Source organism: Quercus suber, unplaced genomic scaffold (assembly GCF_002906115.3).
Source record: "Quercus suber isolate HL8 unplaced genomic scaffold, Cork oak 2.0 scaffold_200, whole genome shotgun sequence".
NCBI lineage: Eukaryota > Viridiplantae > Streptophyta > Magnoliopsida > Fagales > Fagaceae > Quercus > Quercus suber.
This window is the reverse complement of record NW_027069658.1, coordinates 919,671-935,777: the sequence shown is the minus strand read 5'-3', so window position 1 is coordinate 935,777 and position 16,107 is coordinate 919,671. Positions and strand designations below refer to the sequence as shown.

Genomic DNA, 16,107 nt, shown 5'->3' with positions numbered 1-16,107 from the left:
AAGCTCTCACTCTTAAATCCCCAACCCAAAAAAAAAAAAAAAAAAAAAAACCCCCCAAAACAATTTTGTTGATAAAATTAAAGGATTAATACAATACGACCTAGCTCCCTAAGAGCATTCGCATCAAGAAATGCTACTCTATCCTATTTTACCATCTCAAAAAATTACTTTATAAATTATACCATACCATTTTACAATACTCCTAACTTTTATTTTCCTATTCTACTCATTAAAATAAAATATCTACCCAATAAAATAATATATACCAAAACCTAAATAAAAATAAAAACCCAAAACCCAAATCACCTCTTCAACCACCTGCTATCACCACCACCACCACCACCAAGTACATACCTAAACTGATTTTTATTTCCAAAACTCAGTACCCAAATTGATTTTTATCAGTTGAAAACCAAAGTCATCTTCAAGCACAAAAAAAAAAAAAAATCAAAATTACGGCAACCCACAAAATCAAAATAAAAAACAAACCAAACCACAACAATCCCCAACTCCGGCAACCCACAAAATCAAAATCAAAATCAAAATCAAACCAAACCACAGCAACCCCCAACTTCGACAACCACGGAAACCCACAAATCAAAATCAAAATCAAACCAAACCCACCTTTTCCTTTAAGCACCAATCACAGCACCAAAAAAAAAAAAAAAACCCACAAAACCTAGAACTCTAAACCCGCCGATCCACCACGATCCTCAGCCCCAGAGCCGCCATGACTCGCCACGATCCACACCAATTCAAAACCCAACCAATGCAATCGATTCAAGACCCACAACCCACGACCCACACCAGATTTGAGAGAGCCACAACCCATGCCAGACCAATCTCCACCGAGAAACCCATAAACCACACCCACATCGAAGCAAACCCATCAGAGTAAAACATCGAAGCCACATCGGAGCAAAACATCGAGACGCGGCCAACGATGGCTTGATGGAGAGCAAAGGGAGAGGGGGAAATCACTGAGAGAGAGCAAAGGGAAATGGAGAAATCTGAAAGAGAGAGAGACGTGGGAGATAGAGTGTAGAGAGTGGGAGAGTCAGAGGAATAAAATAATTTTTTTTTTACAATTGAGATTTTACAATAGTAGCTGTTTACAATCTCAGATACTGAGCACTTTTGGGCTTTAAATGCCAAATTCTCCTTACATTTGGCATTTGCAATCCCCAGTGCGAATGCTCTAACATATAGCAATAATAGCATCAAGTAATAAGTTATGGGATTCTTCAACCTAAGCATGTTTAGGCTGTGTTTCATTCTTACTTCTTAACACACCCATATCTCAATGGCCATGGGGACTAAGCCCAAATGATTTTGGCTAGAGGACATTAGATGAAAGTGTGGGTTAAAATCTCTGGTCTCTGTTGCAGAGTGAATATGGGATAGCTTCAAATGGAAATCTTCTGTTTAGGACTTCCCTGGTTTGTAGTACATTCAAAGTTATCCTCCATAAGAAGAGTTTTAAGTCTCATGTAATTTTTATTTCCATAACTTATTCCAATCCAATCCACCTTCTTTAAAAGGCTAAGAGAGGAAAAACGAAGGATTTTGGTAAAGCAGGAAGGCTGATTTGGTTGAGAAGAGACCGTCCAAATTAGGAGTCAAGATAAAATTATCCTCTACATTAACAGGTGGAAGGTGATTTTAAGGACTTGAGCAGCCCAAATTCGATCCATGACTTCAGACTATTTTTTTTTTTTTTCATCTCACAATCAGTTGTAAATAACTCCAACACCCTAGTTACATTTGTGTTGAATTTGGCTTTGGGTTTGAAACCTTTATTGATGGGATCCAAGAGTCATTCCAGACATTAGTTCAAGCTCCATTGCAATTTTTATTGATGGGATATTTGGGATCCAAGGTCTCTATCATGTAAAAAATCTCCAATGCCAAGAGATTGGTTTAGAAGTTTTTGCCTTCAGTGTCTTAATCCATGGCGTTTCATCACCTGACAAGACTTTCCGGCTATCTTTTGTTATCAAAGATGAAAGACCTATTAATATCAACCATCCTCCTCATTCCTAACCCACCAACACCCTTTTAATTTTTTTTTTGGCTGAATAACCCACCAACACCCTTTTTTTTTTGAGAATCACCGACCAACACCCTTTAGGTAGCAAGTTGTGTCCTAAGATTTTAAGTAAACTTTCCCAACCATATAAGTCCCTTAAAATACATTATAACACAACCCCCAACCTCCCCCCCCCCCGCCCTAAAAAAATCTCATTTAAAATTATAACAATTTTATATCAGACCGGATCATAATTCGGATCAAATACAAATATATTCCCCTCGTCGCAACAAGTCAAGATGGAGCTGTCTATTACCCGCTCGATTCATTTCGTTGATTTCCAGCCCTGAATTATTAATTTATTATTAGTAATTCAGTTAAAAAACAAAAAAGAAAAGGAAAGAATGCCATGCTTTAGTGCTTATCCAATCAGACAAAAGCGTACTACTTTCACTGACCTTTCGCCCTATAAGTCCATAACTTTCACTCTCTCTCCCTCTCTGCATTAATTTCTTTACCCAACGAAACCACAGAAATGGGACTCCATTGTCTTATCTCTCTCACAACCACCATTCTCTTCCTTTCTCTACTCCTTGTCCATACCGACTCAGCTCAGCCTCCATTTTCCTGTGACTCTTCCAACCCATCAACCGGATCCTACCCTTTCTGCAAAACCTCACTACCCATCAGTAAAAGAGCACAAGACCTCGTCTCTCGCCTCACATTGGATGAAAAAATCTCTCAGCTCGTTAACACAGCCCCTCCGATCCCCAGACTCGGTATCCCCGGGTTCGAGTGGTGGTCGGAGGCTTTACACGGCGTTGCTAACGCTGGCCCTGGAATCCATTTCAATGGACCTATCAAGGCAGCCACTAGCTTCCCTCAAGTCATTCTCACCGCTGCTTCCTTCGATACCAGTCTCTGGCATCGTATAGGCCAAGTGAGTCAGTGTTCCACTTTATACTCCACCCAATACAGTCGATCTTATATATTTTTTCTTGTTTCTAGTATTTGTCAATGTTTGGAAAGTGTTATCTTTATTGTTATCTGTGAATGTTTTGAATGAAAGGCTATTGGAACTGAAGCTAGAGCAGTGTACAATGCTGGGCAAACAAATGGCTTGACGTTTGGCTCCAAACATCAATGTATTTAGGGACCCGAGATGGGGGAGAGGGCAAGAGACACCTGGAGAGGATCCATTGGTCACAGGGAAATATGCAGTGGCCTATGTGAGAGGTGTTCAAGGAGACTCTAAAAATGGTGAGCAAGGAAACCCTGATCAGCATCTTCAAGCTTCGGCTTGTTGCAAGCATTTTACAGCTTATGATTTGGACGACTGGAATGGTGTGGACAGGTTTCATTTTGATGCTCGTGTAAGTGTTTCTACTTTTTCAAGNCCCCCCCCCCCCCCCCCCCCCCCCCAAAAAAAAAAAAAAAAAAAAACCCCTTAACATAGAGTCAAAGTCACAAACATACTTCTATATATTTATTATTACTTGTTGCACTTCCACTTTTACTTTTTCTTTTTATAAAAGTTTTATGAGTTTTTTAAAAACATTAATATTACATTTACTTGCATTTGCATTTTCTAATGGTCAGCATCTTTAATTAGGATGGTAAACAAACCAAGCTTTATTGATTAGTAATTGTTCAAGCTTAGCTTAATAACAAAAGTAAAATATTCAAGTTCAGCTTGAGTTCAAACCAAGCCTAAAAATCATATTCAAGCTCAACTTTGTCAAAAATGTTTAAAAGTTTGAGTTCAGTTTGATTCATTAGTCAAGTTGAGATTGAGCTCAATATCAAGATCAAACTCACTCTCGATATCAAGTTTTTGAGCTTGAAATACAACATAAGTACATTATCAAGCCTATCAAGTTTGAGCAAGTGATCCAATTCTTAATTAATTAAAGACTAAATTTATCAAGCTTATTACCAAATCTATAAACAAGCCTAAGCTTAACTTGATTTTTTTATTTTTATTTTTAATTTTTATCAAACCCTATTATTATGAATGGTTTTCTTTTATTTGGGTTCAGCTTATTTATTAAATAAGTTTAAAACTAAAGGTCGAGATAAACAAACATGAACAAAACTTCTTACTAAGTTATGGAGGGAATATACGCAAAATTTTTAGATCCATGAAATGCAAAATAGAGAAAATATATTTATCAAAGAAAGTAATTATACAAGACAATATTTATATAGTTTGACAATTTACCTATGTTTATGGAATCGTGTAAGTGTTTCTACTTTTTCAAGAATTTTTTTTTTTTTTTTTTTGCTCTTTCCTGTTTTTGTTTTTGTTTTTGTTTTTTTTTTTCAACGATTCCTACTTGGTACAAGTGCGTTACCTTTTTTTTGTTTTAAAATGAATTTAATGCAAATTAGATTCGTGGATGGGCTTTTATTGTGTGTCATGGCGTTTTGTGCTCATGATTTGTGGGTTTTGTTTAATTAATTCTTAATTAATGACAGAAATAATTGTTTTTCATCGGTTTATCTTTAAGTTTTGCGTCTGTTTGGGAGTAAAAAGCAGCTTCGAAAGAAAAGTAGTAAAAGAAAAGCAAGCCACTAGAGAAATGAGATTCTTTTTTTACAAAAGCTGTAGTACATTTGGGACAAAATAGATATTTCCAATAAACATGTATATAATTATAATTAACCTGTGGGAGACTGACAGTGTTGTCTTTAGTCTTTTGAAAACTGCATCCTGTTTGGTTACTTGTGAAAAAAGTTTTATTAATGAATTTAGTGCTCTCTAGACCACTTACCGACCTCTGAGTAATAGTGTAATACTACGGGTTAATGCATTAACTATGAGTATAAGATAAAATAAATAATAATTAAAAATATTTATTTATTATATTATTGGTATCAAATTATAATCTTTATCACATCATTCATATTTGGTTTTTACAAACACCGGATGGCCTTCATATTTTACCAACAAACATTGTATTAAAATTATCTATTTAACATTTTCTTTTGTGTTTAAGTCAAGTCACTCTCACTTCAACAGATTTTCTGTACCAAAACTTTATCTACAGCACTGTAACAGCAGTTACATTCAGCTTTTTAGCTACTGATTTTTTACCTGGGTTTAAGGTGTCATTGCAAGATTTAGCAGACACCTACCAACCACCTTTCAAGAGTTGTGTAGAGCAGGGGAGAGCTAGTGGAATAATGTGTGCCTATAACCGAGTCAATGGGGTCCCAGCCTGTGCCGACTTCAATCTCTTGTCCTTAACTGCTAGAGGAAAATGGGGTTTCAATGGGTAATTATTATTATGTTATTCTATGCATTAATCAATTATAACGTGTGAAGAGGATTACCAAAAAAAGAAAAAGTTATGTGCAAAGAATTGTTGTTTGAAATGATAATTTGAGGAGTTGAAAACCCCTTCCATGCAAATAATTGCTGACTAAATTGCTGCTTTTGAAAAATGATCAGCTACATAGTGTCAGATTGTGATGCGGTCAAAATCATGTTCGATAGTCATGGATATACCAAAACACCAGAAGATGCTGTTGCTGATGTCTTGAAAGCTGGTATAGTGGGATCCCATTTCTTATTTTCTTACCTAACGCTCGTAACAAATATTTTTCTTTATTTTTTTAATCACAAAAATACAATATTTAACAATTAATTTGATCTCTATTATTTTTAATTTGTAATTAATTTTTGTTACTGAATTAATGATATATGTCAAATTAACTCTAATCAAAATATAGAGACTATAACAGTATTTTTAACCCCTTTTGTTTTGTCATAATCCATATAGTTTGCCATGATTGAAATAACCGTACTTTTAAGGATAATCATTAACCTTTTTTTTGGTAAAAAGGATAATCATTAACCCCACTATAACCAATCAAATTAATTCTACTATAAAAAAAATGAAAGAAAGTAAATCTTCCTATAGTACACATATATCCTATTTTCTTTATCTACTTGCATGCGTCTGTCTCTTGTCATAAATTTTCGTGTCATTTTATTCCTACTTTACATCTTTTATCCTTTTCCTATCGATTGGACCCTCGACTGCCTGTACACATGATCAAACCCATGAATGTGGACCATTGCTAATCGTGTGGCCCACCATGGTGTGCTTATGTTTTTTGTCCTAAACAGTTGCAAAAGTCAATAATTATCAACAGCTGGTCCTTCACTTCTTCTATCATGGGCCCTTTCCTAGTAGGACTAGCATTCTAATGGTCTTTATAGTACTTCTCTTTGGAATTTGGACTCTTGTGGTTCTGACCAGAAAGAACTCTGCAAGTTAAAGTTGTTCTCTTTTTACTGTCCATGGATTTTGTTTCTTGGGCCTTTCTTTGTTAATGGATTTGTGTCATACAGGATTTTTAGTTCCATTTTCGATTTGATGGGTTTTTATTTATTTTTACAGGCATGGATCTCAATTGTGGATCATACTTGAAAGAACATACAAAGCAAGCAGTAGAGCAAAAAAAATTACCTGAGTCTGAAATAGACAGAGCCCTTCGTAACATTTTCTCCATTAGATTGAGATTAGGACTGTTTGATGGCAATCCAGCTAAACTGCCTTATGGCAACATTGGTCCAGACCAAGTATGTTCCAAAAAGCACCAAGATCTTGCCCTTGAAGCCGCTCAAAATGGCATTGTCTTATTAAAGAACCCTGATAGATTACTCCCATTGCCAAAATCAAAAACCTTGTCTCTTGCTGTAATAGGCCCCAATGCCAATGCACCACGAACACTTCTAGGTAACTATGCAGGCGTTCCATGCAAATCTATTAGTCCACTTCAAGCATTGCAGAGCTATGTTAAGAACACGATCTACCATCCGGGTTGTGATAATGTGGAATGTGCTTCAGCTACAATTGATGAAGCAGTCAAGATAGCAAAGGAGGTGGACTATGTGGTTTTGATTATGGGACTGGACCAAACTCAAGAGAGGGAATCGCATGATCGAGTGCACTTAGAGCTTCCTGGGAAGCAACAGGAACTCCTAACCAATGTTGCAAGTGCAGCTAAGAAACCAGTTGTTTTGGTTCTCCTTTCTGGAGGTCCAATTGATATATCTTCAGCCAAGGATGACAGAACCATTGGTAGCATCTTGTGGGCTGGTTATCCTGGTGAAGCTGGAGGAATTGCCCTTGCAACTATTATCTTTGGCGAACACAATCCAGGTGGGCATTTACTTTATTATATACGCATTTACAAATTGATGTACTATAAATCACCCAAAAAAAAAAAAAACACACCCTTAAAAATATTAAAAAAATTTAATTTTATGTTGTCGAAGTAACACCAATCACATTATTCTCACATCAGTTTTTAAGCCTTTTGTAATAAAGTCGGTAGTAATTTACCATTTTCCTTTACATAGTTTATAAAAGAAATTCCACTAATTATAGAAGAAAGATTATTCATTTCCTTCAAGTGCAGCTTTCATAGTGTACTTCATTTTGCTATGCAGGCGGAAGATTGCCCGTGACTTGGTATCCACAAGATTACGTCAAAGTACCAATGACAGACATGAGGATGAGGTCAGACCCCTCATCAGGCTATCCTGGGCGTTCATATCGTTTCTACCAAGGCAAAACAGTTTTTGAGTTCGGTTATGGACTCAGCTACTCAAAGTACGCTTATGAAGTCTCATCTATCACAAAAAGTGTGCTCCACTTAAATCAATCATCAACTGTAGCCGATTACAAGCTAGTTTCAGAGCTGGGTCAGGATCTATGTGACAAGAAGAAGTTCTCAGTCAAGGTTGGTGTAAAAAATCAAGGGGAGATGGCGGGTAAGCATACGGTATTTCTATTTTTGAGAAAGGCAAAGCCTAGCAATGGGAGTCCAATCAAACAGTTGCTTGGGTTCCATCGCATTTTTTTGAAGGCAGGGGAAAGAGCTGAAGTTGAATTTGAGTTGAGCCCTTGCGACCACCTTAGTAGAGCCAACGAAGCTGGTTTGATGGTGATGGAACCAGGATTGCATTTCTTGGTTGTAGGTGATGAAGAATACCCACTTACCACCATAGTTGGGGGGGGGGGGGGGTGGTGGTGGTGGAGGATTGATGTTGGTTAGGTATCATGTTCTGAATTTCAGATGGTTAAGTCATTTTGCCCCAAATTACACTGGTTTAATCTGCAATTTTTGTTGTACTCTTTAATAATTTTGTGCAGCTTCGGTGCATAAAAATGTTTGTTACAGCATTCTTTTTAAATAATTACAGGAGAATGGTTACAAATTTCTTAGTGTTTGGCTATTTTTTCATTTACTGTTGTGCATGGAATCTGTAAGTAATTTACTCAATCATGCACATATATTTAAATGGCTTTTGACAGTTTTATCAAATGTGGCCAACCCTGACTAGTCTATTAAGGATCCATAACCAACCCCAAAAATGTTGGGACTAAAAGCTTGGTTGTTATTGTTGTTTCTTTCGGGTAACATGGCTTACAGATCTTGAATTTGATCCCACCTGTAATATATAAATCATTGTTGGTGTGATTCTGATTTTGAGTTATTTAATTTCCATATAAATTTATAATGTAATTATTGTCAGTTGTAGTGTCTACATATGTAAAATAAGTGCCACATGCAAGTTTGATTCCCACTAGTGTCGATGGTAGGATTGACTTAAAGCTCACTTGCATCAAAACTGACTAAGTAGGGAATTCTTGTTCTCTTAGATACAATTTACCTGTTTTGATACTGGTTTCAAATGGGTTGGTGCCCAATTCTTTTACTCTAAAAGATGCTGCCACCATTTATATTAGTTGATGAATTGCTCTATTCCTCCTTTTATAACTCAATTACCATGCCTATGTCTTGAGATGTCTCCATTTTCACATATAATTTATTGTTCATCTTTCCTCTATTTGTAGGATTGTTTTCAGTGCACACACCCATGAATTCTGTGATCAACTTCACTCAGATGGGACTCGCGAGGTCTCTGTTCCAGCCATGACTTGGAATGCAAGGGACGACCCTGGATTTGTTGTTGCCACTTTCCATAGGAACAGAAGGGCAGTAAGTGTGAGCTATTGCTCTCTTGCTAGAGAATCTCACGTTATAATAGCCTATGTATCTTTTGTAGTTTTGTTTTTGTCAACAACACCTCTTTTGAGATATCTAAGAATATTATAAATTAATAATTCATGTGTTGTGCATTGTTGTTTTCATAATCTCTTTTGGTGTGTACCAATTATGTAATATTTATTTTAAATTAAATTATTTCTTCATTTATTAAAGATCCTAGGAAAGATAGAGCTTACTGCTCTTTTTTTGTTTATATTTTTCGGTAAATGAAACTCTTGGNTAATAGGTCATTGTCGGAATTTGATTATTGGTAAAATATGTTATCTCAAGATGCGATTCAGACCAAGCATAGACTTTATAGGTAGTGGTTTTTAAGGGGAATGGTTGGGGGTCTCAGGCTTAATCTGTGATTAGGCTATAGAAGGGCGATAATGGCACCTGATTCAGAGGTTGTCTTAGGCATGGAAGTGCAGCTGAATTCTCAGATTGATTCAAGAAGGATTGTCTGTTTAATCAGTTCATCAGTTAAGAAGAGCTGATAGGAATCCCAGAAATGAACTTTTTCCAGAATGGCTGTACTAGATAAGATGGAACTGAAGGGTTCCAAGAATTCCTTCATAGACATCCCAACAATTTGGCAGCTAGTTTAGAGCAAGGTGATGACCGGCCAATATTTGTTTCAAAGAATCTGTTCAAACAAGCCAGCCAAAGGAACTTGGAAAGTAACTTGCATGCCAGAGATCAATTCTGAGGTAACAGTGATTCTATTTCTAACTGCCACTTTCAGGAGGAGATGCAGAGAGGAAAGTGTTGGCTATTGCTCTATTACTGGCTATTCTCACGTAGATTGTCTATGTTATCCCTCCCGTTTCACATTTGAGGATTTTAAGAAGATGACTGAAAAAACCTGTTTACAACAGAATGATGCACATCATTTCGATACAGTTTTCAGCTGATTACAATGATGATAGGCACGAACACTAAATGCTACATAAAACTTACTTTTGGAATAGTGGAATTGCTTTTATTGCTGATGAGTATTTCGTTCAGCTTGAATATTTGAGGTTCAGTTTCAAGCAATAACTGGATTCATAAACCATGTGAACCCAGACTTTTGGAACTTAATTTCAAAAAAAACCCCCCAAATCCCCAACCAAAAATAAAAAACGTCCCACCTACAAAAGCAGTAGAAACTTCAAAAAGGCATCCAGAATGTCATCTTGCTAAGAGACTTAACTTGTTTTGATAGTTAAACTTTCCAGGGGTAGACAGTCCTTTAACATTCAGGGGCAGTGAGCAATTTTCCCTAAGGTTAAAGGGAAAACATGAATTTTTTCAGAAAATTCATTAAGAGTAAAGGTTAAGTAGAATAGTAAAACTAACTTAAATCATGCATTCACAGTCAAATAATGTCTTCTTTTTTTCTTTTCTTTTTTGGATAAATCAAATAATATCTGTCTATTATTTTAATATCCAAAGCATTGCAATGTGAAGTATATGAGTAATAGAATAAAATAAGCATTTGGTGTCTAAACCATGGTCAACTCTAAAAACCAAGGAAATCATCTATCTGGTTATTAAATCATGTCTTGCTGGCACACTCTAGTCAGGAAATCATCTGTCACTTCACCATAGAAAATTTTGGAAAATGTAAAACCAAAGTCTGAATATCAAGAAATTCAATACAAAACAAACATCATAACATTTTACCCTTCCTCTATAAGCATAATAGAATTGTTTGCACTCTCTGTACCTAACCTCAATTCTTTGATTTACCTCAAGGTCTACAACATATCAACAGCTGAAAAGAAAAGACACCTAAAAGGACTAGCAGGACAAAAGGCAGAAATTCTACAATGAACCCTTATGCCCATGACTAATAAGCTGCTTATAGAATAGCATAAAAAATGGGAAAAGTTATATTCCACTGAATAATTTTCCACAAAGCCCACAACATATCAACTGCTGTAAAGAAAAGACATTTAAAGGATTATCCTGACAAAAGGCAAAAATTCTACAATTAACCTTTATGCCCATGACCAATAAGCTGCTTATAGAATAGTGTATATTTCACTGAACACCCCTTTCCCACAGGTATATTCTTTAAAAGACAAAGAAAAAAGATGAAAAAAAACATCAAGAGAGGTCACTAACACGACCATTGAAAATTTGGTAGTAACAAGAATCCTTTTCACACTTCAACTATAAGACTAAATCTCCAAACTACATTACACCACAGTTAATGGACTATGTGACTATATGTGGGACACGTTGAAGAGAATCTAAAGTATATTGCCACATAAAGACTATTTAGCAATAAGCCTATATAGGATAAACATATAGAAGATTAACAAACAGATGAGATGCAAATATAAGAAAGAAACAGGAGTGAGTAATATACATGTCTTAAGAATTCAAGGACATGGACCTGAAATCAAAAGCACATGGAGTTACCTTGGTTTAAGAGCCTGAAAGATATATTCGGTAGCATTTCGTGGGAGAGTTTGCGATAACTTGTATGGCCCGGTCTCGACGAGCCTCCTGAAGGAAAAGTTCAGCATAAAGCAAAGAGAGCTTTATAAGTGCTTGAAACCAATTGAAAGACACAGTAAATGAATGGCACATGCATGTCTTAAGATCAGTATTACAGCTGGCAAAATGAACTAATGAAATTGGGGTGGAAGTGGTTAATGTCTTTATTGAAACATCATTTCCCACCATTCCTCACAACTTTAATTTTTAAGAGGCAATAATGATCGGTAAAATAGAGGAATAGAAAACAGTATGATTCAATGAATTGGCATTGGCTGCCAGGAGAGTGGGTTCAATGCAATGCTCTAAGCTTATCATCAAACTCAAAACAAAATTTGCAGAGAACTTCTTTGCGAAAACAAGGTTACTACAAGAAGCAATGATAAATTATTTCTATCAAACTTCCATGAAGAATGAAAATGCCATGTGATTGAAAGAAATACACCCACCTGCTACCCAGCATATTTGAACTCTCTTGTGAATGTTTCAAAGTCCTCTTAAAAGCATTAAACCCACTACAGTTACAATCTACTGCTTGGTATAAAGGAAAGTGAAGTAGGAGAACAGGACCAGATCCAGATGAAACAGAATTTTCTTTCCAACCAAAGTTATGGTCTGTCTCCCTCAATTTGCTAGCCGTATTCATTACTTCGGCTGCACCTTCAGTTTCCATTTGTAGATCCACACTTTCTCTCTCTACCACTTTTTCAACACCAAACCGTAGATTATTATTGCCACAAAGTAAAGCTACAGCATTAAGCGAGACAAAGCTGATGTTACTAATTTCAAAGGCACCACAACCGGCTGAGTCCAATCCTGGGAAATTGCTAGCCATCCAATTAACCGATTTTACATTTAACTCACTGCATTCTCCTATGTCCCTGTCACCGAGAATAACATGATAAGGAAGGCCAATAAAAGGGCCTAACAGTCCATGAAACTGATGGAGCACAGATACCCATTTACTTCTCGTCAGCTCTGAACCTTTTGCAGAAACATCTCCCAAGACTAGCAGCATATCAGGCTTCAAACTTTCAAAAGATTTCTGGTAGACATGTTAGCAGACTGCATCAATCAATAAATCAATTTCAAAAAAGAAAATCATGAAGAACAGCAGGGTTCTTTATATATATAAGTAATGATATTTTATTAATTGAAAAATTACTTCCTGATTGTGATGATGAAACCTAAAATAATTGCAAAAGAATTATAAACAAGAGCAAAGTGATTATGTGAAATCTAAATGGAAAATGCCACTTGTGGATCCCACGCACAAGACCAATTGAATAGAGTTTGAATCAACAGTGATTTCAACTAAGCCACATATTCTGTATCATAAAAATACAACTATCTCACTCTTTCCATGATAGCCACATTGAAAAAAGGGTCAAAGCTCCAAATATTCAATGAGTTGTTATTGAGATTATTGCATCTACTTTCAAAACAATCAATTACACTCTCTTATCAGATATGAATAATTACTACTACTTAAAAGATGTTGCAAACGTAAATCAGCAACATTAAGTTTTATTAATCAGGTAAAATTCTACCGTGGAAATTTAATCCATTAAGGCCGAGTTCATATGTTTTTAACTTTCACCATTTTCCGTTTCCAGTTATTACTCAAATTTTATTTTTAAAAAGAAGTTTTGGGTTAAGCAAAGTTGAATATTTGACAACCAAAATCGTAAACTGGTTATCAAAACACGCGCACGCACGCACACACACAAAATAAGCTCAAATATACTTGGTGGAGCTGTGGACAAGGAGAATTGATTGCAGTAATGTATCATAAGTAAAAGACTTAAAGAAAATTCAAATAAATAAAGGTAGTGGAAGTGAAGATTGTGGCAGTTTCTTTGTCCACTAGGAACCATGAATATGTTAGAATACAATAAAAATCTAAAAGAGTAGGATCCAAATCTAATACAGTGACGAAATGCTAATAAATATGGATGCAAGTGCAACATCATAACATATATAAACATGTTATTGGGTTTTCAAATTGTTGTCAAATTATTTAAAACTCTATCTTACATAGTGTAGTAGTTTATTTTTATGTCAATAAGTACACGACACGACAAAGATACGCTAATTCTTAAAAATCTAGGATAAGATATTATAATCAATTTAAGGTACAACTAAATACATTTTTGAAGTACATATTGTGCAAAACAAAGAAAATACCCGAAAGAATTTGGACAAGTAATAGTCTCTGAAGTTGGAGTTGAAGAAAGGAGATTCGGAGCCCAACAAGAGCAAATTGGCGACCAACATAACCTTGAGGTCGTCAGGGTGGTCGAGTTCGAGTTCGAGTTCGAGGTCAGTGGTACTGGTTGGTACGAGTTTGCAGGAAGGGATGGAAACCCATTCTTCGTAAATGACCAGAGAGAAGATCAGGATCAGACCCATCACTGGCCTCCACGCCATTGTTGTGAATGTGGTGACGCTTGAATCTAGGGTTTGGGTTTTGACTTTGAGGATGACGAGGAGGAAGAAGTGGGTTTGCCATTGTGGTTGACCACTTGACCCTTCCGTGTCATAGTCAAGACTCACGGATCTAATATTGGGATTTGGGAAGCCCCTAGGTATGTTCCTTCGCGACGGTTCGTACAGCAGTTAGTACTTACTTTTTTTTCCTTTTTTATATTTAAATCTACTTACTTTTTTTTAATATTTTTATATATTTTTTTATAAAAGATAGAAGTTTTATTATAAATAGATAATCTAAGTATATATATGTGTGAAATTTTTTTCCTAGATATTTGAACTTCGACTCTTATCCTCTACATCCTATAAGTACTCATACTCAGAAATCATTATGTTAAGAATGCGCGATTGTCTACTTACTAGTCATGAAGAGTATAAACTTTTTAAAAAAATATTATGAGAAAAATAATAAACTCAGTACAGCTTAAAAATCAATTTTTACACTTTCCAATAATAACATCCCACGTCATATTGTTATAAAAATAAATAAAAATAATAAAACAACAACAATCAAAATTAAAACAAAAATGACGTGTAGATTAGTCACTGCCCCTCTAAAATCCATAAAACAAAAAATTAAAAATCAGAGCCAAAACTTCTTCGAGTTCCAAGTTTCGCAGCCCTTGTGCCACCATGCCAATGATCCACCACTTGTCATTCGACATCACTTTATTTCTCCACCATTGAGAAGTCTGCTTTGTAATTTTTACTCTATATGCATTGAGAAATAACTTATTCACGGGTCTTAATCAACTAGAGTGAACCTAGTTAAAGCGTGAGAGAAAGTGTGAGAGAGAATATGAGAAGTTTGGGAGAAGTAGAGGGAGTCGCCGCCAGCAGATGGTAACAAGGGGAGCGGCAAAAAGTTCAACCATGGAGGCCTTCTCCATGGTTGAGGCATGATTGTGTTTGTTGAGTTTTATTTCTTAGTTTGTAAGGATGTACAATAGAATTTTATACTCAAGTTTTGTCAATTTTCTTATCGAACAAGTTTGAACTTGTTAACAAGTTACTTACTTAACTTGTCATTTGTCCAAATATAGTAAAATCTTACTTTTTTGCTCGATCTAATTACTTGGAAGAAAATTAACTTTTTAACTTTTGCTCGTCATTATCCATGGATTTGCACCCATAACATAGATATTACACATAAAACTATTACATAGAATCTGAATCCCATCACATCTATGTTGAGTGTGCTTCACCCATCTTTGATGTCCATGCCATCTCAGATACTAGGACAATCCCAAAAATAGTTTCATCAATTCACCAAAAAAGAGAAGAAGAAAAATATATCGTGGAATATTTTAAATGTCGTACAATAAAGGTGTTCTATTGAAGGTCATATGTAAAAATTACGTTGCATCAACCGTATTATGGCACATTAATAAGTTATAATAAAAAATGAAATCTTGTTCATATCCTTATTTTTTTCACCTTTTAAATTTCAAATTGTTTTGTTTGGGGGAAAATAACATTGAATAAATTCAATCAAAAAGGTTAACTTTTTTATTTAGAATTAAAACACCCCACAATTTTTATATTTTTATAATGACACATAATATATAACTATCACGTGTGAAAAGACTAGCACAATATATATTATTGCAAAGAACTTAAGTCATGATCTTGTATGGATTGAAGATTGAACGGTTTTAGACCCCTTAAACCAACCAGATTAACCTAGTTAATTAGCCAAGTTGTTACTTAGTCAAATTATGCAATTCTAGGTTATAACAAACATACAATCATATCAAAAGTATAAAGCAGCGGAATAATAAATAACACAAAATATGATCACCCAGGAAAACCAAACCAGTAAAAAACCTGAAAAGGATTTGACCTAGTTATCCTCAAGGTAAACCTAAATCCACTATGAAAGAATCAAAGTTCATACAAAAGGACTTACAAGCTCCCCGCTTAACTTCCTAATGCTACCCACCAGTAGAACTTATTGACACGACCACATGCAAGCTCTGAATCCACAGACTCCTTCTTTCTTGGATTCTCCAATCAGCTACAAGCAC

At 35.5% G+C, this 16,107-nt stretch overlaps 2 protein-coding genes across 2 annotated transcripts; one reads left to right on the top strand and one right to left on the bottom strand.

Moving 5' to 3' along the window:
• The first annotated feature begins 2,487 nt into the window (after positions 1 to 2,487).
• Positions 2,488 to 9,362, top strand: LOC112038050 (probable beta-D-xylosidase 7). Its single transcript, XM_024070858.2, is given in 10 exon segments — positions 2,488 to 2,969; positions 3,099 to 3,157; positions 3,159 to 3,402; positions 5,138 to 5,307; positions 5,484 to 5,581; positions 6,439 to 7,203; positions 7,494 to 8,053; positions 8,200 to 8,312; positions 8,905 to 9,049; positions 9,345 to 9,362. Coding segments are annotated over 10 exon segments (2,577 nt in total). The 5' UTR covers positions 2,488 to 2,564.
• An 855-nt stretch (positions 9,363 to 10,217) lies between these two features.
• Positions 10,218 to 14,197, bottom strand: LOC112038052 (uncharacterized). The gene is made up of 4 exons (XM_065779155.1): positions 13,778 to 14,197; positions 12,040 to 12,635; positions 11,513 to 11,599; positions 10,218 to 10,364 (listed from the first exon to the last, which is right to left on the bottom strand). Exons 1-4 carry the CDS (start codon positions 14,018 to 14,020, stop codon positions 10,274 to 10,276), a joined length of 1,017 nt encoding a protein of 338 aa, XP_065635227.1. The 5' UTR covers positions 14,021 to 14,197; the 3' UTR covers positions 10,218 to 10,273.
• Between the last annotated feature and the right edge of the window lie 1,910 nt (positions 14,198 to 16,107).